Source organism: Vanellus vanellus (genome assembly GCF_965231255.1).
Source record: "Vanellus vanellus genome assembly, contig: HAP1_SCAFFOLD_469, whole genome shotgun sequence".
NCBI lineage: Eukaryota > Metazoa > Chordata > Aves > Charadriiformes > Charadriidae > Vanellus > Vanellus vanellus.
The window spans coordinates 12,796-35,839 of NW_028128164.1; the positions used below are offsets into that span (position 1 = coordinate 12,796).

The 23,044-nt window shown below is 47.1% G+C and overlaps 1 protein-coding gene across 1 annotated transcript in view; it reads right to left on the reverse strand.

The window, feature by feature from the left end:
• LOC309684685 (NACHT, LRR and PYD domains-containing protein 12-like) overlaps positions 1-21,608 on the reverse strand; it is a 34,364-nt gene extending 12,756 nt beyond the window's left edge. The window contains exons 1-7 of the mRNA XM_082500546.1: positions 21,592-21,608; positions 19,896-20,198; positions 18,395-18,421; positions 16,076-17,768; positions 11,443-11,535; positions 10,226-10,396; positions 9,486-9,656 (exon numbers count right to left, since the gene is read on the reverse strand). Coding sequence (XP_082356672.1) covers positions 9,486-9,656; positions 10,226-10,396; positions 11,443-11,535; positions 16,076-17,768; positions 18,395-18,421; positions 19,896-20,178 — 2,438 coding nt within the window. The 5' untranslated portion in view covers positions 20,179-20,198; positions 21,592-21,608. The remainder of the gene's footprint in view (positions 1-9,485; positions 9,657-10,225; positions 10,397-11,442; positions 11,536-16,075; positions 17,769-18,394; positions 18,422-19,895; positions 20,199-21,591) is intronic.
• Positions 21,609-23,044: the final 1,436 nt, after the last annotated feature.

The window sequence follows — 23,044 nt, forward strand, 5'->3', positions numbered from 1 at the left end:
AGAGAACCAAAGGGGAAGAGGGGAAGACTGCACTAACTGTGAAACGAGACCTTTCTTCTGGGCTGGCTTTTGAAGTTTCCCACACCAAAGAACCACAAGATACTACTCTCTCAGCAGGGACTCTGAGCCTTACAGTCCACCAACGTTCTTGATTAATTCCCACCCGTTCCCACCTTCTTCCCCACTTGACTGGGTACCTCCAGAGGCTAGAGACAGCAAGCGGGAATTTCTGTGAACTCTGTTTTCTCCCCAGACACAGTCACATCAGCAGGCACACTAGTGCTCCCACTGCACCATGAGGGTGTGCACAGCTGGATTTCACTGTCTGCCTAGAGGGTCCCAGTGCCATGGGACCTACCCCATAGGACTCGACCATCCACCTGGGGCGCGCTGTGATGAGACAGCACCTATGCAAGACCCCGACAGCGGGAATGGCAGCTCGGACAGCCATGTGAGTAAAAGGGAAAGACTGGAACGGCAGTTGAGTGACCCCGGGACACGTGTCGACACGTGGCCACGGGCACAGTGTGCAAAGGCAGACACTGTGCATGCGGGAGACCAGGACTCACTCTCCAGCTCACTGCCCCTGGAAAGGTCAAAAGGATAGCCCTGCCTTTCCGCTGGTTGCCCACAAGCCTCTCTGCTGCAGTAGAAGAGGGAAGCATGCCCAGAGAGGCACACATCCCCCCTGGGGTACTACAGAGACCAGGACTGGGGCAGAAGGCCCCTAGGCAAGACACCTGTCACAGCTATTACTGCTGTCACAGTATCACAGTATACTAGGGATTGGAAGGGACCTCAAAAGATCATCTAGTCCAATCCCCCTGTCGGAGCAGGAACACCTAGATGAGGTTGCACAGGAAGGCGTCCAGGCGAGTTTTGAAAGTCTCCAGAGAAGGAGACTCCACAACCTCCCTGGGCAGCCTGTTCCAGTGCTCTGTCACCCTCACTGAGAAGAATTTTCTTCTCAGATTTAAGTGGAACCTCTTGTGTTCCAGCTTGAATCCATTACCCCTTGTCCTATCATTGGTTGCTACTGAGAAGAGCCTGGCTCCATCCTCATGACATTCCCCCTTTATATATTTATAAACGCTAATAAGATCACCCCTCAGTCTCCTCTTCTCCAAACTAAAGAGACCCAGCTCCCTCAGTCTTTCCTCATAAGGGAGATGCTCCACTCCCTTAATCATCTTAGTTGCCCTACGCTGGACTCTCTCCAGCAGCTCTCTGTCCCTCTTGAACTGAGGGGCCCAGAACTGGACACGATACTCCAGATGCGGTCTCACCAGGGCAGAGTAGAGGGGAAGGAGGACCTCTCTCGATCTACTAACCACCCCCCTTCTAATACAGCCCAGGATGCCATTGGCCTTCTTGGCCACAAGGGCACAGTGCTGGCTCATGGTCATCCTGCTGTCCACCAGGACCCCAAACTTGCTGATAGTACACTCAATTCCCTCATCTAAATCATTGATGTATATATTGAATAATATGGGCCCCAGTACCAACCCTTGAGGCACTCCACTGGTTACCGGCCTCCAACTGGACTCTGCCCCATTGACTACGACTCTCTGGCTTCTCTCCTTCAGCCAGTTCGCAGTCCACCTAATTATCCGATCATCCAGTCCACACTTCCTCAGTTTAGCCATGAGGATGCTGTGGGAGACTGTGTCAAATGCTTTACTGAAGTCAAGGTAGACCACATCTACCGCTCTGCCATCATCCATCCACCTCGTTATTTCCTCATAAAAGGCTATGAGGTTGGTCAAGCATGACTTCCCCTTGGAAAAGCCATGCTGACTGCCCCTAACAACCCTCTTATCCTTGATATGCCTTGAGAGGGCACCAAGGATAAGCTGTTCTGTGATAAGCTCAGCGCTGTTTGTTCACCAAACCTAGAAACTCGCATTGTCACATTGTTTTACAAAAAGGCAATTGCTGAACCTGCTGTTGCAAGATAGCCAGCATCCTGTGAGCGGGCAAGGCTAAAACTGCAAAGGTCAGGTTATGCAAACAAAGTAGGATGTGAAAAAGACTTGGAGGAGGGGAGGGGGGCTCATGAAGACGAAGAGTACATGATGTGAGGAAGACATGAATCTTTCATCCCTGCGACAACCAGGAGGAAAAGGAAAGCAGAAAACGACCCCCTAGCAACAAGTCGTGTCGTGCAGATGCAGAGTACCTCTCTACCGGAAAAAGAAGAGTATAAAACCAGGGACTTTCGGGAACCGGGCGCGAGCCGTCGGCGGAGTGAGACTCCCGGGCCGCCCAGCGCTGTTTTGCTTGCTGCCGCTTGCTAAATAAATATTCCAAATTTTAATTGACTCTGTCTCGCATCAATTTGTGGGATCAACTTATAACAATTTTGGTGCCGTGACTCGGATAGAGGCAATCTGGTGAGAAGCCCCATACGGGGAGGCGCCCCGCTGAAATTCAGCGGCCCTGGCTGGGTGCTATCGCATCACATCCTCTACCGACGAACCCTAAATTCGGCAACAAGCAAAAGAAAGCCGGCAAACCCTGTAATCTTTGTGCACGAAGCCCCGAACGAAGACGCAGGAACGCGTGAGTATAGGCCGGTTATCCGTTCGGTTGGGGTTGGGTATCCCGGAGTGTGATAATGTGAGACGTCCACCGGACTTAGTAGTCCACCGGATGAAGCGAGTGCGGACCCCTTAGTAGTGCGGTTCCCATCTCCCGCGAGGGACTGGGCCACGAATAGGGGGAGCGTGTGTGTGTGTGTAAGAAGGCACTCCGGAAGATGGGACAGAGGAAGAGCAAGCCCTCTGATCCCATGGGTGGATTGGGACCTCATGTGAGACTTCCCCAAATACCACCAGACAGTCCGTTGAGTTTAATGATCAAATATTAGGATGATTACCCCTTCTAGGCGGGGTAAGGACAAAGTGAAATTGATTCACTATTGTATGGAAATATGGAGAGAAAGAAACAAATAAGAAAATGTTTATATTGGCCAATTTAGATTTGTGATCAGTCTGACTATCTTGGTGCAGATTAGTGGTAACAGTCTGACTATCTTGGTGCAGATTAGTGGCAAACGGCAAATAGTTTAAGATTTAAGTTACACGTAACTAGCTATTGTTTTAATTAGAAAATCTTTTGGTGTGAGTGAGAAGTGTAATAGGCTCTTTTATATGACTGAGTGAGTGTTTGAGTGAGTGAGGTGCAGAGTTTGTGCGTTCGCCCTAAGCAAAAAAGAATTTTTATAATAGAGGAGAGTGAACATCGACATAGTCCAGGCGCAGACATTAAATGGCTACTACAGCGGCCAAACTGGACTAATCAAGACACTGAACATAAAACTCATATGGTGGATCTGCGCACCAGAGTTGATCAAGAAATTAAAGAATCTGTTCCTCAAAGACAGAATATAAATAAAACTCTTAGTGAATATCAAAGGAAAGATAACCCCCCCGACATTTATAAAAACATTGTTGAAAAGGAATATAAGACAAAAAGATTTTAATGAAGATTAGAGGGGTCAAAGTTTCTATTTACTGGGGACTCGTAAAGTCACCGAGCCCTAAATGAAGTTAAAATTGAGTCCCCAACACGAAGTGTCCGAGTTCCTTGTGAACTTGGGCGCCAAAAGATCAACCGTCCAAAGGTTACCATCTGGATGTGTTGAATCAAAGGAAAAACTCCGAGTAATTGGTGCAAAGAGGAAAACTTTTAAAGTGCCCCTGATAAAAAGTGTAACAATAGAAACTCCAAATAAATATGGAGTGAGAACATTTTTATTAGTTCCAGAAGCTGAATATAACTTTTTGAGATGAGACCTGATAGTAAAATTAGGAATTAATTTGAGAGTAGATCAGGAGAAACTAAAAGTAAAATTATGCTTATTAACTGCAGAACATGAAGCCACAATTAATCCAGAAACCTAGTATAGCCCAAGATCGGTGAAAAAAAAAAAAAAAAAAAAAAAAAAAATTAAACCGATCACAGTCTCCATAAGAGACCCAGACCAACCAATTAAGATAAAATAATATCCCATCTCCAGAGAAGGGAGAGAAGAGTTGCAACCAATAATCTAGAGATTTTTGACCCAAAGACTTTTAAAACCCTGTATGTCTCCTCACGATACTCCCATCCTGCCCGTAAAGCAGCCGGATGGGTCCTATTGTCTAGTATAACACTATACTTAATCAATTAAGCCCAGATTACAAATGGTATAGTGTCATAAATTTAAAAGATGCCTTTTGGGCCTCCTCCTTAGAGGAAGATTGCAGGGATTATTTCGCCTTCAAATGGGAAAATCCCAAAACACATAGAAAACAACAATTACGGTGGACCGTCTTGCCCCAGGGGTTTACAGAATCCCCAAATATGTTTGGACAAGCTTTAGAGCAATTATTAGAATCCTATAAATTAAATCACGAGTTGATTCTGATACAATATGTAGATAATTTACTAATTGCTGGAAAAACTCAAGAAGATGTTAGAACTGAAAACATTAAGTTGCTAAATTTTCTAAGTCTCCAAAGACTAAAAGTTTCAAGATCTAAATTACAGTTTACAGAAGTAGTAGTAAAATATCTAGAGCACTGGCTTACAAAGGGGCATTAGAAATTAAATCCCAAAAGAGTAAAGGGAATCTTGCCTCTAACAATACCTACTAATAAAAGGCAAACAAGACAATTAGAATTGTTAGAGTACTGTCGACAATGGATAAAAGATTATAGTAATAAAGTAAAATATTTATATAAATGAAATTAACTAAAAATGAACTAGTAAAGTAGACCTCTGAGGAAAAGAGGCATTGGGAAGAGATAAAAAGAAAATTGATAGAAGCACCTGTCCTCAACTTACCTGATATCCGTAAACCCTTTCAAATTTTCATCAATGTGGATAATAGAACAACATATGTGGATTTGACCCAGGGATGGGCAGGGCAGAGAAAACCTGTAAGATATTATTCTAAAATCTTAGATCCTGTAAGCCAGGGGTGGACCACTTGCCTGCAAGTGGTAGTGACAACCGCATTATTAATAAAGGAGGTTGGAAAAGTCACCTTAGGAGGTGAACTGAAAGTATATACCCCCCATAACATCCGGGGAGTGTTGCAACAACGAGATGATAAATGGCTTACTGACAGTCGGTTGTCGAAGTATGAGAAAATTCTGATTAACTCCCCTAGATTAGAAATGGAAATGACTTCCATTCAAAATCCGGCCCAATTTTTATACGGAGAGCCCAAAGAAAGACTACTGTCTCCAGTTAATAAATCTACAGACCAAAATAAGAGAAGATTTAGAAAAAGAAGAATTAGATGAAAGAGAAAAATTCTTTGTGGACGGCTCCTCATGAGTAGTGGAAGGGAAACAAAAATCGGGATATGCCATCATGGATAAGTACACTTTTCGAATAAGAGAATCGGAGCCATTGAATACGTCTGGGTCTGCAAAAGCCTGTGAATCATATGCTATGTTGAAAGCACCAAAAACTTTTAGAAAATAAAATTGGGACTATTTATATGGATTCCAAGTATGCCTTTGAGGTGGTACATACCTTTGGAAATCCTACCAAAAGAATTAGCCCGGGGCATACTTAACAAATTACACAGCAGAACCCATTGAGGAATTCAAGCCCTTGTAGATCAATTTGAAACTAACTATGCCTGTGTCGAGATATACGGTTTAGCAAAAAGGATCTTAGAAAGATGTTTAACCTGTCACAAAGTGAATAAAAGACAACTTAAAGAAAAAGTACAAGAAGGGCGTGAATTGGCTAAAAGACCATTTGAAAAAAAAAAAAAAAAAAAAAAAATACAAGTAGATTTTACTGAATTACCGAAGGTTGAGAGATATCAGTATCTATTAGTCTTGGTTGATCGTCTTTGTAGAAGCCTTCTCAGTGGTAAGAACTACGGCGAAAACAGTTATTAAAGTTCTCTTGGAAGAGAGGCCCACATTTTACCTCCAAAATAATCAAAAAGCAACTAAATTATTTGGGACAAAATAGGAATAACATACTCCCTGGTATCCTCAAAGTTCTGGGAAAGTAGAAAGAATGAATGAGGAGATAAAGAAACATCTAACCAAGCTAAAGGTAGAGACGAGAATGAATTGAGTTAAATGTTTGCCATTAGCCTTACTACATATTAGAACTCAACCAAGAACAGATACTGGTATATCCCCCTTTAAATTGTTGTATGGGATGCCTTACAATTTCAGAATATTAGTAAAACACCTGAAAGTCGAAGATGAAATCTTAACGGAGTATATTTTAGAACTCACTAAAGGAAGAGACCTCCCTTGGACATTTCCATACACTGAATCCAACCTGGAGATCAGGTGTTGATCAAAACCAGGAAAGAAACATCATTAACGCCCCGCTGGGAGGGACCTTTTTGTTGTTTTACTTACCACAGATACAGCAGTATGGACAGCGGAGAAAGGATAGACTCACACTAGCAGAATAAAAGGACCTATCTTCCCAGAAAGGTGGACTATGATGTCGGAACTGAGAGACCTTTGAGTAAGATTAAGGAACAAGACTGGTAAATGCACTTTTCCAGAAGAGAAGTAACGGATAGTTTAACCATGTATAAAGCACCATACTTCTGGATACCTATGTTACGTTGTTTGCAAGTGTGCAAAGTTTGGTAAGAAGTGGTCATGTGTCTCGTTTAACATGCAATCTTGCTGTATGAATTGTCGCAAAAATCTGACATATCAAGAATCAGAAAGTCAAGCAAAAATCTGTAAATTATTTTGGGGATGAGAACTATCAATATCTGAACCCTAGGAGGTATATGAAATGAACTGGTATTGAGCCTTAAGACAGTGTGCTGTAAGATTCCTCTGGAAACAGGTCCAGCAACAAAACAGGTGGAAATATATTTAAGAATTATTGATAAATTAACAGCAGAGTTACTAAAGTGAGAAAGGCGTGGTAAAAGAAAAGCCAGAAAATTCCCCTGAAGACTACCTGCTGCTGCCGAGAAGATATTGATATCCCGTTGCTCTCTGCAAGAGAGTAGACGAGGACAGGCAGAGAGGTATTAAACAGTGGGGCAATGAAAGCTGGTATCCTTTCACTACCACGGCCTCAAAAAAAAAATGAACACCAACCCTTCAATTGGCACCATAGTTAACTACCTTAATTTCCACCCTGGCGGGGCCCCTCATAATACTGTGGTTAATTTTAACCTTCGGGCCTTGTTATTGTTAACAAATTTGTAGCTTTTGTTAAGAACAAGTTAAAAACAGTGCAACTAATGGTAATAAAGCAATCAAAACTAGAAATGAAGATTATACCAGATGAAAACTCTGAGTTAAATGCAGCTTGTGAAGTACTGTCCAGGTTTGATCAGCAAATTTCTTGTAAATAAAAGAAAAAGAGGGGAAGGATTGTAATAAGTAACAGAAGATCATTTGCTGATCCAACCAGTCGCTCAAGGACCGTCTGGACAGTAGGTTATCTCAAGCACAATAAAAGCTCAAGCACAAGCGCTTAAGCGGTTTGATGAACAAAATAGTAAAAAGTAAAAGGGGGGAATTGTGATAAGCTCAGCGCTGTTTGTTCACCAAACCTAGAAACTCGCATTGTCACATTGTTTTACAAAAAGGCAATTGCTGAACCTGCTGTTGCAAGATAGCCAGCATCCTGTGAGCGGGCAAGGCTAAAACTGCAAAGGTCAGGTTATGCAAACAAAGTAGGATGTGAAAAAGACTTGGAGGAGGGGAGGGGGGCTCATGAAGACGAAGAGTACATGATGTGAGGAAGACATGAATCTTTCATCCCTGCGACAACCAGGAGGAAAAGGAAAGCAGAAAACGACCCCCTAGCAACAAGTCGTGTCGTGCAGATGCAGAGTACCTCTCTACCGGAAAAAGAAGAGTATAAAACCAGGGACTTTCGGGAACCGGGCGCGAGCCGTCGGCGGAGTGAGACTCCCGGGCCGCCCAGCGCTGTTTTGCTTGCTGCCGCTTGCTAAATAAATATTCCAAATTTTAATTGACTCTGTCTCGCATCAATTTGTGGGATCAACTTATAACATGTTCCATCAGTTTCCCAGGGATGGAGGTGAAGCTGACCGGTCTATAGTTACCCGGGTCCTCCTTCTTGCCCTTTTTGAAGACTGGAGTGACATTTGCTTTCCTCCAACTCTAAGGAGGCCTTAGCTTTCCTAGTTGCCTCTCTACATCCCCTGACAGCAGCCCTGTACTCCTCCCAAGCGGTCAGCCCCTCCTTCCATGATCTATAAACTCTCTTCTTCCACTTGAGCTTGCCAAGCAGTTCCCTGTTTAGCCACACAGGTCTCCTGGCTCCCTTCCTTGACTTCCTACGTGTCGGGATGCTCTGATCTTGAGCTTGGTAGAAGCAGTCCCTGAATGCTGACCAGCTATCCTGGGCACCTTTACCTTCAAACAGCTTAGTCCACGGGATTTCCCCTAGTAATTGTTTGAAAAGGCCAAAGTTTGCCCTGCTGAAGTCCAGGCTTGCAATTCTGCTTGCTATTCTGCTTCCACCAGCCGAGATCATGAACTCCACCATCTCATGGTCGCTGCAGCCAAGGCAGCCTTCAACCTTTACTCCTTGCACCAGACCCTCCTTGTTAGTGAGGACGAGATCCAGCAGTGCACCTCTCCTAGTCGGCTCCTCCACCATTTGCATCAGAAAGTTGTCATCAATGCATTGGAGGAACCTCCTAGACTGAGGCTGGCTGGCTGAGTAGTCCTTCCAGCAAACATCCGGAAAGTTAAAATCCCCCACGACAACCAGGGCCTGTGACTGTGAGGCCACTCTCAGCTGCCCATAGAAGGCCTCATCAACTTCCTCCCCCTGATCTGGTGGCCTGTAATAGACACCCATAACAGTGTCACCCCTGCCAGCCTGTCCCTTAATCCTCACCCACAGACTCTCAACTTGCTCCTCAACTGCACGTGGACAGTACTCAGTACATTGTAGTTGCTCTCTCACGTAAAGGGCAACTCCACCACCTCGCCTGGCTGGCCTGTCTTTCCTGAAAAGGACATAGCCACCCATGACCACATTCCAGTCATGTGAGCTGTCCCACCATGTCTCTGTAATTGCCACCAGATCATAATCTCCTGACCGAACAAAAGTTTCTAACTCTTCCTGCTTATTCCCCATGCTGCGTGCATTGGTGTACAGGCATTTCAGGGAGCGAGCTGAGCACACCAATTTCACCCTATGGGTATGGGAGGCCTCCTGGCCTTTATCAATTCTGGAGTGCTGCCCCACCAATGCAAGCTCAGTAACAACCCCATCCCCCTTCGAATCTAGTTTAAAGCTCTCCAAATGAGCCCTGCTAGCTCCTGGCAGGGCAGGCAACAAGCACAGGATGGGCAGGGACCTCGCCCTGCAGATGCACCTCACTGGTAGCCTGTTGCCATCCCTGCACGCAGGCAGGAGCTGCCCTGCCCCAGCCGCAAGCTACACTGAGTGTTGCCCATAGGGCAGCTGGAAAAAGCCCCAAGGAACCCCGTGTCCCTCACCGCAGTGTCTGCAGCTGGCAGGAAGGATGTTTCAGCCCCTCACACAGCAGCCGCATTCCAGGGTCACCCAGGTCATTTCCTTCCAGGTTCAGCTCCCTCAGGCTCTGCTTGGTGCTAAGCAATGTGGCCAGGTGCCTACAGACAGCCCCGGCATGTTGACATCTCACCAATCTGAAAAAGATCCGCAGAGTTGTCACAGCCAGCTGGACGGATGCTTTTGCCCACTAGGCCCTCACTGGGCCAACAACCATAAGCCATGGCCACAAACCCCACCAGTGCCCAACCCACAACCAATACCCTCCATGAAGGTACCTCTCAACCCCACAGCAGTGCCCCAGCCAGTGGGCAGCTGCCAGGTGCTGCCTCAGCAGCCTCACTCCTGCCTCCCCCAGCAGTGGCAGCTGAGAAGATGCACACCAGACAGGCAGCCCTGCATTCAGGGTTCCTTAAAGAGCTGGGTGAGGAGCATGGCGAGGGCATAGCCACTTGCTCCACCTGCACAGTGCTCTTCTTGGGGCTAGAACCAGGAGCAGCTCCCACTTCAGTCCTCCTCCCGCGGGGACCTCTCCCTCAGTATGCCAGTTGGGAGGAGCAAAGCCACCTTTTAAACACAATGGGTTCAGCTCATTGTAAACTGAAGGGGGAAGTGCTGCCTTCCCATTGAGCCAAGAAAAGTTAAAGGAGACCTTGGAGTGGGAAGGGGTCTGGGAAAAGCCCTGAGGAGCCCCCATGTCCCTCACCGCAGTGTCCGCAGCTGGCAGGAAGTATGTGTCAGCCCCTCACACAGCAGCTGCAGTCCAAGGTCTCCCAGCTCGTTATCACCAAGGTCCAGCTCCCTCAGGCTCTGGCTGGTGCTGAACACTGTGGCCAGGTCCCCACAGATGGTGCTGGTGAGTCGGCACCACCACAACCTGCAGGGAAGACACAGGGAGAAAAGTTGTGGGGTCATCACAGCCACCAGGCCCAAGACTACAACCCCTGCCCACAGTCACCACATGCCTACCCCACAGCCAATGATGGGCCAGCACCATAGCCACTGCCGTTTCTCTCAGTCAATTCCCTCCTAGGAGGCACCCAGTGGCCCCTCAGCTGCACAGCTCTGCTTTGGGACCTAGCCCAGGGCTGATGGAACAGGGACAGGGACGTGCCCAATCCCAGCTGGCCGAGTCTGCGGGTGGTCATGGGGCTACCCTGCCCTGGCACTGTGCCTGGCTCCCTGCAGGCTGCTGGGAGCCCTCAGCCCCACACTCGCTCTGAGGGACACGTCACCCCTCCCCTGCAAAGGCCAGCTCTGCCCTCAGGCCTGGGCAGGGGGCAGCTGCCAGGTCTTGCCTCAGCCACCACAGCCCTGCCTTTGGACTGTGCTCCTGGGGACGAAGGGAAACCCACAAGAATCTGTTGGATTCACTACAGTCTGATCTTGGGCCTAGGTTTTATTGTGGATGCCCCTCCAAGGATGTACAATTTGTGCTCTGCTATCCCCTTCTCTGGGGTGGGAAACCACTTGGATATCTCTGATGTGCTTTTATCCTGTCTCTAATGAAGTAAAGAAGAGCAGAAGAAGAGCAAGTCTCCTCCTTGCTTCCTAAGCATCTTGACTCCTGATCTGACATCAAGGTCTATTTCTCCACCCCCCTCCTCACCCTTAGCTGAAGTTCCCAGAGGGACAGTGTCAGGTTCCAGTGAAGCCATGGAAAATTCCCTTCCCTAAATGCTGCATTGCAGGGCCCTTGGATATTAGTCTATGGTATAAGGGTTGTGAACATGAGCTCTATCAGGCTGCGAAAGGACTCCACTCCATCTCTCCAACACCCGGCCACAGACAGCAGGCTTAACAGCATCAAACAAAGGGATTTCCTCAACAGCAGGATTCAAGTAAACAGAGTGAGCTGCGTATTTGAGCTAAGGGTTGCCATTTTTGTTTGTTTGTCTCTAAGGAACAGAATAGTTTTCTCACTTGATGGTTTTTAATTTGCTCCTTGGATTTCCTAAAGCTTGACAGAGCAGGGACACAGGCGGTGAACTAGCCTCCTCTGCCTGGGGTGCATGCCTAGAAAAGTCAGAGAACACATGATCTGCATTACAGGATGCAAGCTGAATTTGTTACAAATTTAAAAATATCAAGATAGCATGTTAGGGAGCATAACACCCCACTCAAAGCATAACTGTAAGCACCTCCAGTTTACTGCAAAAAAAAACCCAAACCACCAAAAAACAGGTGTTTCATACTGTGCAATTCTAGGTCAGATTTACATGAAATTCACAGTAATCACAAATGCTGTACTGTACATGGCTACCTGAGACATGTCTGGTTTTGCTGTCTATGTACACAGATTGCATTGGCTGTGATCAAGTTTGTTAAGAAGCATTCCCAGGGAAGATGGGCTGCTGATTCACTCTCATCTGCAAACCTTCAAGAAGCAATGCGCTGGGCTGCCTCAATAGAGGTCTCCAAAACTGCCTCAGCTCTGATCAGATCAAAAGACACTGTTCCTTGAATTCCAGAGGAGATTCTTTTGAAAATTCAGGGACTGAAGAAGAGAAACTGCCCCAGCTGTGAAGGCAAGAGAGAGCTAACAATGTCTCCAAGCAGGAGACAGGAACAGGAGCACATTCACAGCCTTCACTTCTGGTGTCAACCCCTTCTTAGAAGCTGTGTTCCTTCTCTGTGCATTAACTAATACCGTTTGGAAAAGGGTGATTGTAGTCCCCACTGAGCACTGAACTCCTAAAGACAGGAACCAAGGGACCAAGTCCAGCTGAGCCCATTGGGTAATGCCAGCTGTACTATAAGCAGGAGCCCAGTGCCCTGGTATAAGAACAAGAACCTACTTCAGGGCTGTAACTGCACAGATCTGGAAAGCAGCCAGATCAAGGGAGCTGATTCTGCCCTTCTATTCTGCTCTCGTGAGAACCCACCTGTAGCACTGCATCCAGTTCTGAAGTCCCCAGTACAAAAAAAGATACGGACCTGTTAGAGCAGATCCAGAGGAGGGCCATGAAAACGATCCGAGGATTGGAACACCCCTCTTATGAAGAAAGGCTGAGACAGCTGCGGTTGTGTAGCCTGGAGAAGAAAAGGGTCTGGGGAGACGTTGCAGCCTTTCAATACTTAGAGGGGCTTACAAGAAAGATGGAGAAAGACTGTTTACCAGGGCCTCTAGTGACAGGACAAGGGCAATGGTTTTAAACTGAAAGAGGGTAGATTTAGAATGGACGTAAGGAAGAAATTTTTTATGATGAGGGTGGTGAGGCACTGGAACAGACTGTGCAGAGAAGCTGTGGATGCCCCATCATTGGAAGTGTTCAAGGGCAGGCTGTATGGGCCATTGAGCAACCTGATGTAGTGAAAAATGTTACTGTTCGTGGCAGGTAGGTTGGACTAGATGATCTTTAAAAGGTCCCTTCCAACCCAAGCTCTTCTATGATTTTACCTGTTGGACAGACAGGCTCTTGATCAGTGTAATTAGAGCAGGACAATAAACTTGCTCTTTCCACTCCACTTGTGCTAGAGTTGTGCTGCCAGGGGATTCCTCACATTTTTTCCTTAGCTGTGGTGAGGGAACACCAGAACTCTAAAACTGATGGGGAAACACCCAGAGAGTACCACCATCATCCCTTTCCAAACTCCTTACCAGTCACACTACTGACAGTGGAAATACAGATACAGAAGAGAGACCCATGCACCATCCAAGTCACAGGTCCACAGCTGCTTTGCAAGATAAAACATAAGCTGAGCCTCCACAGCAGGTATCCAGATGCCACTGGTGGATCCTACAGCACAGATCAACTCTGGCAAAGTCACATTACCCATGAGAGCTTTTAGCAGGAAAACAGCACCCCTAGGGAGAAGTGGAGAGCATGTAATCACGGGCTGCAGAAAGCCGTATCTCAGGCTTTTGCATCCAAAGGGCAGGGAGTGAATTGGATACCTCTATACAGTGTTGAGCCTGGGGACCCCTCCAGCACAGCCTGGCTTTGCATGGCCTCTCACTTAAGCTTAGCTCTCACAGTGAGAGGAAGGAGTTTATGACAGGTGGAGGCAAGATAGGGGATAGGGACTTTAAAAAGGCTGGGCACAGAAATAGAAAGCAAAGCTATGGGCTCAGCACCCCTTCCCCTGAGCCATGAGGTCCTGAGCAGCGCTGTCGCTCACATGGTGCAGTGCACAGTATGTCCCTGTTCAGAATGAGGATATGCAAGAAACCCACGGGACAAACAGGACTCATCAATCTGGTTAAGACTGACTTAAAACCCTCAGTGACAGGAGTCAATGCTGTAGCTCTGACCAGGCAGCCTTTATGTGAAACAGCCTCAGGGTGAAAAGCCTTGGAAAGGTTATGAGGTCATCCTTTGCACAGAACATTCTTTCTGAACTCCGTTACTTATACAAGCACGTTAGTTGCACAAAAGTTTACCTCTGAAGAAAAACTCCCCTCTAAGGCACTCTCTTCCAGTGCAGCAGTCCTAATGCCAGGCCCCAGATCACAGCAGCTTCTCCCATTTAAGAGACACTTTTCACTGAAAGAAACCTTTTAGAGCAGCAAAAAAATCCACTGAATAAATTTAGGTTCTCACACAAACCATCAATTTCATGTCTAGCAGCTGGAACCTGGATGAAAGGAACAGAGCCGGAGCCTACGTGCTGGAAAGATTGACAACACCCTCAGAGGGCAGCAAGAAGGAAGAAAAAGCATATCTACAAGAGACTGCTTGCTCTTGGGCTTCACTGACTATAGATCTGCACTGCAAACTCAGTGCAAGATAGCCTGAGCTGAGCTTAGAAGGAAAGGCCTTCTGAAGACTTCAAAGGGCATCTTTAGTACAGATTATTTGTTTCAGAAATGCATTAACTTTAGCTATGCTTTGCAATACAAGTCTTTCTAGTTAGAATACGAGGTCTCTGAAGCACCCTATTCCAGTGGAAGACTCACAATGCCACACCTAAAGCTGCAGCAGCTCTTCCTGTTTAACAGACATCACCCTAATTTGAAAGAAACCTGCAACAGTAAGTCATCTTCATTGAATGCAATCAATCAAACTGAGCCTCAAAGAGCAGAGTGAATGACAGGACCACACCTTCACGGTGGAAGGGCTGAGAATGTCCTTGGGCACTACCACAAATCTGCTGCAAAACGCAGCATTTCAGCCAGAAGCAGGTGGTGGTGGGACAGTGGGTCTCTGAAAGACCACAAATCGTAGAATACCCGCATGTTTGAGGTTGGAAGCAACTTCTGGAGGTCATCTGCTCCAAGCCCCCTGCTCAGGCCACCTCAAGGAGGCTGCCCAGGACCATGGCCAGCAGCTTTTGAATATCACCAAGGATGGAGACCCCACAACCTCCCTGGGCAACCAGTGCCAGTGCTCAGTCACACTCACAGTGAAAAAGGGTTTCCTGATGTTCAGAGGGAACCTCCTATGTGCCCACTGCCTCAGTCCTGTCACCACTGAAAAGAACCTAGCTTTCTCCTCTTTACGCCTTCCCTTCAGGTATTTATGTACATTGATGAGATCCCCCTAAGCCTTCTGTTCTCCAGGCTGCACAGTCCCAGCTCTCTCAGCCTTTCCTTATATGCAAGACATTGAAAAAACAAAGTTGAAAAACTTCTCAGCACTTGTCTTCAGTATCTCATTGACATTGTATACACTGGGTTGTGTGAACCTAGGAGACTGCCTCTGTTACTGGCCTCAGTATTAACTGTCCTTTAGAAAACAAAAAAAAACCCACCCTATTACTTGAAAGAGCACACTGATGAAATAGCACACATCAAATAACCGTACTGCTCCTTCCTCTAGACACACCAAGTTGCCTCTTTTCAGCTCTGCCTCAGCCCAAGTTCCACCTTTGGACAATTCTGAGCAAAGGTGTAATTTTCAACGACAGTTTCTATCCCCACACCAGGACCATTCCTCCTGGGCTGACAGCTCCACAGTCATAGGCCTCTCTCCTTTCAAAGAATAGAGGATTGTGCTTTGACAGTCATCCAGTATCACAAGCAAGCCTCCCCACAATGAGACGGTTGCACCCCACAGATAAGAAGGGCATAAAGGAAAACTACACTTTTCCAGTGATGTTTTACCCAAGTCCTAAGAAGTCCTCCACAGCATAAGCAAACTGGACAGGCAAATTAACATACCTTTAAAACCCTTTTCTGCACAGGAGAATAGGTCCCTGTAAAAACAGTATGGGGAAGAGAGCTGCCTGAATTTCCTGCAGAAAAACATCACCCCAGGCTAGTATTTGCCTTCACCTAGGAGCAAAGGCTTTGAAGAGAAAAGGGACATCTGAATTTACTACTCTTTTCCTCCTTTATACAGCTGCTCACACACCATGTCCTGCCTCCATACATGTTGTCCACAACAGGCTTAGTGAATCAGTAAAAAAATAAGTAACACGGATACAGGATGGAGGCAGGGGAATTTTGTTAGTATGAGAGCAAGAAGATTCTCTTCACCATAGCATTAGCTTCACGCTGGTTTTTATAACGGAAAACTTCCAACCAATTTTAGTTTTTAGTTTTTAAAACAGGGGAGAGGACCAATTTATGTGATCAAGAAACTCCACTCCTGTGGTTGCGAACAATACTTACTGATGTGACCTATCTGGAGGTCCTGGAACAAACTCATTTTCATGGTCTTCCGGTGCAACTGAGCAACATTCAAGATGAAAGGAGTCCAGTCCAGTCCACTGTTTGACACAAAACGCAAGGATCATTTGATCGTATTGGCTCAGAATGCAGTCTTTCAGAACTATCCCAGTGAAATGTTCCAATGCATTGCTCACAAACATTTCTTCTTGAATCTCAAACAAACAGTGAAATACGTTCAAGTTGTCAATCACTCCTTGGCCTATTTGAATCCACTTCAACAAGTCTTTCTTAACTCTAGGTGAGATTTTACACCCAGTCCTTTCTATCAGGTACTTACTTGTTTCCTCATTTAACAGGCCAAACAGGAATCGTACTACTAATATCCAATTTGTATCATACTTAGTGTACTTTTCTAACACTTTCTTTATATCCTTCCTTGGCATCCCCAATTCTCCTGTTTCCTCATTGTCCTCCAATGCATAATACAATGCTGCAAAAAACTCTTGAAAGCTCAGGTGAAGGAAGCTGTAGACACTCACACACTTCATACGTTTTTTTAGAACACTTTCATTCAGAAAAAGGGAGAGGAGGACTGGGTGATTTAAGCCATACACCTCAATCTCCTTTTCATGAAACAGGATCTTCCGCTTCCAGATTCCATCAGCAGCCATGCAGCAAAGCCTGCTCAGGAATTTCTTCACATCCTGCTTCAGATGGTCAGTCCTACACTTGAGTAAGCTGAAAATGTACAGCATGTACAGCTCTGTGGTTGTTCTAGAAGTCTGGGCAAGATCTTTCCCTTCATTAAGTTCTTGTTCAAGGACAGTGCAGATGGTCCAACACATGATGGGTACAAGGCACATGGCAAACAGAGTGTCATTTCTTTTGACAAAGGTAATAGCTTTTATTGCTTTCTCTTCATCCCTGAAGAACTTGTGGAAATATTCCTCCTTCTCAGCATCCGAAAAGCCCATTATTTCTGCATAATGCTCCTCCTTTAGACACTGTCCCAGCCTTTGAAGAGCTGTTGGTCTTGTAGTGATGAGCAAGGAGGACTGAGAGAGAAGAGTTTTCTGAAATAAACTGCTCAGAATGATTTCCACTGGCTTCCTTTCCCCACAATCAGAACACAGTTTATTTTTTGGCTGATCACAGGGAAACCTCAGTTCATCAAAGCCATCAATGATGAACAGAAGTTTTTCGGGACTAGCCAGGATTGCTTCAGGTGGTGCCTTTCCACAAGGACAGCAAGCTGAGATCAGATCCACCAGACTCAGCATATCTGCCTCCTGGGAAAGGTTGATTTCTCTACAGTTTATGTAGAATGCATAGTCAAATTGTGCATAAATGGCTCCTCTTGCCCAGTCTAGCATGATCTTTCTTACTGTCACTGTCTTTCCAATCCCTGCACCACCCACTAGCACAATGATCTGTGGAGTTTGACCTCTTGCATCAGGATGAAAAAGTGTTTCTACAGTAACTGCAAAGCGAGTATCTTCTCTTCCGACTTCTGCATGTCTTTCTCTTAGACCCAGGACTTCATGGTCTAGTTCACTTCTCCCCTGAGGGTTTGTAACCATCATCAGCTTCGTATATCTATTGCTTAGAGTCACATTCTCACCCAGACAAGCGTTCACCTCTTTAAACATATGGAACTCTCTTGCTACATGGTCTCTGTATCTCTGTCGGTAATCTAAACCAGTAAGAAACATAAGTGTAAGTCCCTAGTAAGTGCATATTTCCCATTAGCTCCTTATTATTAAAACTATTCCAACAACACACTACCTCTGCACTGCACTTGTTTTATGTGATTTCCAAAGACCTTAACAATGGCTCATGGTGAACACCCATCTGAACAGGCATCTCTTATGTTTTACTTAAGGCAGGTGGGGGGGACGGGACAGGACGTGACAGCTCCTCTTTACACATCTCCATTAGGTTGGGAGCGTGGGACCCATCGGGGAAGAATGCTTTCATGGGGAAAACTGCTGAGGATTTAGTTGGAATAGAGTTGCTAAGCATACTCCTCTTTCTATAAAGCATTGTGGCACCTCTACTAAAGAAGACTTCCAATTTAATTTCTCTCACGGAAGACAAAAGGTTAACAGTGCTCTGGCCAATCTCCACTGCAATAAATAGGCAATAATGAAAGCTGCTTAGCTATCACCCATCAAATCACCTCTACTTTCAAACTCTGTGAGGGGAGGATAATCTGAAGTGTCCTTTGCATTCCCTATATGGGCAAATGATTGTGCACTGTTTGCTCCTAGCTAAGAGCGCAGCATATACTGCAACGGTTTCTGCTGAAGCGGCACTTACCTTCAGCTGACGTTCCAGTATCCAGAGCTGAAATAGGAATTGAACATGGATATTAGCATTTTCATGCAGCAGCATCCCATGGACAATGCTTAGGGGCAGCGGATTCCTCCAGGGCCCAGTCCTTGCCTAAGCTTGCCTAAAATCCCAGAGGACACTGCAAAGTCAGTGATTTGCTCCTGACACTGGCACATCATCACCATGAATGCTCCCCACTCCCTGAAAATCCAGGCAGATCCCAGAGTTCTTCTTTCAACTTGCCAGTATTTCTCTCCAAGAAACATCAAGCCTGGCACGTCTGCTCCATGTTGCCTTTCCTGGAGGTCTCAGCTGAGAACTGCTCTAAGAGCTTACTTAGTTCCATGAGCAACTCTCCACTCTTGCTGGCTCAGCATGAAGCCCTCCACGCTGGCTCATTCAATAGGGCTTTGTATAAGGTGCCTATGCAGGTGCACCTGTGTGCTGGACACACAGCGGGTACCTAAATTGCTCTGTAATTGAACGTCTGGGAAAGAGTCTAGCCTCCGAGTCTCACACAGCATGCAAGGCTGGCAGACACGATAGAAACAAAAGGAAGGCCAGTAAAAGGGACACTGCAGTCATTTATGGAAATGAGCAGGAAAAAACATTGAGCCAAAATTCTTCCGCTTCCACTGCTTAAGTCCTCCCTCCATGTCTTGGGCTGTGATTAGCCCCTAGACCTTTCTCCCTACTCGAGTTCTCTAGTTAAAACCAAGAGCACCAAATTCTGGTCTTTCAAAGAAAAACAAAAGCCTGAAACCATACTGTGTTGTGTTCCTACCACACTCAGAACACAAAGGCCAGGGAACTTCTATTTCTCTCTTCCACAAGACTGGGCTACTGAGACTAATAGAATTCAAGCAGTGCATCTTCTCATAAGCCATTCACCTGAGGCACCCCATGAGGAGCTCCCACGGGCATCAGGGCCCTGGGCTTTAGGCCATAAAGGTTATAAAGACCCCAAACCAGGAAGTCTGGTCCTGGTCTGTCTTGACACTGCATCAGGATCCACACCTGTGCTGAGCACAATAGTCTGGGATCCCCTACAGCCCCTCTTTTCTCTCTGCTTATGCTCCTGGGGCCAAAGGCATAATCCCTGGGCTCCCGCAGACTCCTGCGGCACAGGGCCCCACGCAGGTACAACCAGAGCCTCCTCAGACACAACCAAAGGGAAAGTACGTCGGTTCATGTCCTAACACTTACCGTTCATCCCATACCCCAGAACCCTCTGACAGACAGGGGTGAAGGCAGCAGACACCCACTGAACTACCTTCACATGAGGAGGGAACCCCTCTCCTACCAAGGAACCCCAGCTCCCACATGGGGCCACAACCTGTCCCATCTGACCAAGAGGTTCTCCTACTCTTGAGGACAAAAAAAATGTGTTCTGTCTCACCACTGCTAAGAAGTCACTTGCACTTTTTCCAGGGAGCAGTCAAAGAGAAAGAAAGAAAAAAAAATTCATAACCTCCCGTTTCCTCACCTTGCTGTCTCTTCTGCTTCAGTTTAGTTGCAGTGTCTCTTTGATTGATCCCTTCCAGCACACAGATGGCTACCTCCACAGCACTGTCTGGTCCATAGTGCTCACACATGCAATCAGCAAGCCTGACTACATCATTGGTTTCTTCAAGTAAACCTCTGGATAGATTAGGTGTTCCTTCATAGTCAATATGTGATAATTTAAGCTTGAACTTATTGAACATGTCCAACACAAGATCCTCCAGTGCTTCCAAAAGGATGTCCCAGGAATTCATCTCTCCTGCCATCACTCTATGCTAAAAATACCCTGGAAAAAAGCAGATGTTCAAAGCTACATTCTCCCCTTGAGACCACAGTACTTCTCTCAGTCTTTTCCTGCAACTCCTGCCTCAGGCACAGGGCTGACATATGAAGAAACGCTGTTGCAGTATCTCCATATGCACCACACAGAAACAAAGACAGCAACCAGGGTACCTGAGGAAAGCCTGGGCCCCCTGCCGTGCTAGTCACGGCGGCAGAGCTGGGACTGCACCCTCTGTATCTCTGGAGACAGTGGCTAGCGTGGGTGGACAGTGGCTATCTCTGCAGTACTACCACCTTCAGGAGATCATGCACCCACGCACAGCGCAGAGCCACTGCAGCTCTCACTGCATCCACAGCGTTTGCCTGCTTGCAGCTCTGCACCTCACAGGAACAAGAGTGACATCCAGGGAATGTGAAGCCCCTTCCTGCAGGTACAATGCAGAAGTATTTCATGAGGAACTTGTAACGAAAGAACCTAAGTGAAAGTGCACAAAAAGTGGGCTCTTTTTTTTTTCTTCTTCCTTTTAATTTTACATCTCATCTACTTGTCAAGCCAATGAGAAGCCCCGCATAGTCTTGCCCCAGGAACTCACTATGTGCTGAGTGAAAGAGCCTTTCCAACACATCACCTCATTATAAGGTTCACATTCTTCAGTTTCTACAGGCTGCAAATACTTGGCTTTCTGCCCTTCAGCTCAGTCCTCTATTGCTACCCTTGCAGGCCTGTGTGTTGTGTAAGGAGCAAATAAGGGCGAATGGAATAGCTAAAGGCTCAACCAGAAACATGGAGGGGGAGAGTAGTCATGCCCCTCACAAGGCTCAGTTAACAGCACCTGCTCCAGCGCAGCTGCAGCCTCAGGGGACCATCTCTGCGCCACTCCCCCCCCCAGCACACACGCATTTCCCTTGGGTCTACGAGGCTGAGAAGGGACAGGAGCTGGCTGTGCATCTGTGCTTCGGCACTTGGGCTGGCTTCTGCCCTACTGCAGCTGCTCTACAGACTCGGGGCCCAGCTCTAGCACTTGCCTCCCTCCTCCAGAAAAGGGCTGCTTCCTCCCCGCGGCGGCTGGTGGGACTGCCCCCTCCACTGCTAAGGGCCGGGAAGACCAGCCGCTGGTGAAGTCCCGCTGTGCTCCCTCGAGTCCCAGGATCTCCCCAGCCCCGCTTCCCCAAGCCTCGGGACACCATGCGGCCCCGCTCCGCTCCCCCCAACTCCAGGACCACGCCGGCCCCGCTTCCCAGGAAACCCCCCAGCCCCGCTCCGCTCCCCACAGCTGCTTGGCCACACCAACCCAGCTCTCCGGGTCACCCCCCCTGCCCACACCTGCTTCTCCGAGCCCCCCAGCTCCGCTTCCCAGGACTACAACCCCGCTCCCGCAGAACCCCTCTTCCCCCACCTCAAGGCAGCTGGACGGACCTCAAGGGGCGGGGCGGAGCGGGGCGGGGCGGGGCAGCTACGGCGGGCGGTTGGGGCCAGTCCCAGCAGTAACCGCGCGGTGCCGCCAGCCGGTGCTGATGCGCTGCCGTAGGTTTTTACTCCCTTCCGCACCAAGTAACTCATAAAAGTGAAGAGTTGTACTCTAGGGAATGGCGTGCAGGGGCAAAACATGCCTCAGCACTATCAGCTGTAGTCTGTGGCACTGAGTTCCCATGGAATCTTATTCTAAAATTCCCTCGAATCTTGCTGTGATGGATTGATGGAGGCACAGAAGTTGCACTCTACTGTCCCAGGCACCCCGTTGTGACCTGGGCTCTCAGCACATACCAGTAATGAAAAAAAGGAAAAGGCACAAACCGCTATCAAGAATCAGCAGCTAATGTTACTTTTTATCTTCATTACTCTCTTCCTCAAGCATCTCTCCCCCTGCAGAAGACCTCTTAGCTCTTCTAGGTACTGCCTTAACCTCAAATCTGGACATGGGAAGACTGGGTTCCTTTGCTAGACTAATGCTAAGGCATCTGTCAAGAGCCAGCTCCACAATCGAGGCCAATGGTGGAACCACTGAGCAGTGCTGGCCTCGTCTCCCTTGCCTGTCCTTCCTGAAGAACCTGTATCCTTCCATTCCAACACTCCAGTCATAGGAGCCATACCACCACATCTCCGTGATGCCTGTAAGATCATAGCCCTGCAGGCTTGTGCATGCCTCTAACTCCTCTTGTTTGTTCCCCGTGCTACATGTGTTTGAATAGAGGCATTTAAGTTGCACTCTAGGTGCTCTTCTGCTGACCTGTGATCCTTCTCCAGGCTCTGGGCGTCTATTGCTGGCACCGGCATCAAACTGGTAGGACTGGGATTGCTTGAGGTTCCTCTCAGTCAAACACTTTTTCAATGGGATGCCAAGTCATGGGATACCGAGATATGGGGCGTGACACAATGATTCTCACCTCTACAGGGACATGCAATCATTACCAGTGGAAGCCTTGTATTATGAGAGCTTTTAAAGGACAATGTAAAATTGAAAAAGGTATTGCTCAGAAAAGCACAAGACAAATGGCAGTGGAGAATCACATCTGACTTGGAGAAAGTTGTTAGGTTCTGCCTTGTAAATCCAGGATATAGCCAAGCCGCGCATAATGACCAAACTGCATTTATGGCAGCTGCAGTGCATGATAGCATAGCTCCAGGGCTATGTCTAGGATTAGGCTCCAAGGACTTCAAGTCATCACCATGGAATGAGCGGAGAACCCAGAGAGGAGAAGTAGGAGCAGTCAGGATAAAAATAATCAATGTTAAACAAAATGGAAAGCAGGAAGGACTTAGAGAATATAAAAGGAAAAATGGCAAATGAAGTGTGTCCCCTGGTTTGAGGTAAAACACTGAGTCAGGTCTAGGACTCTCCCAGTGCCTGC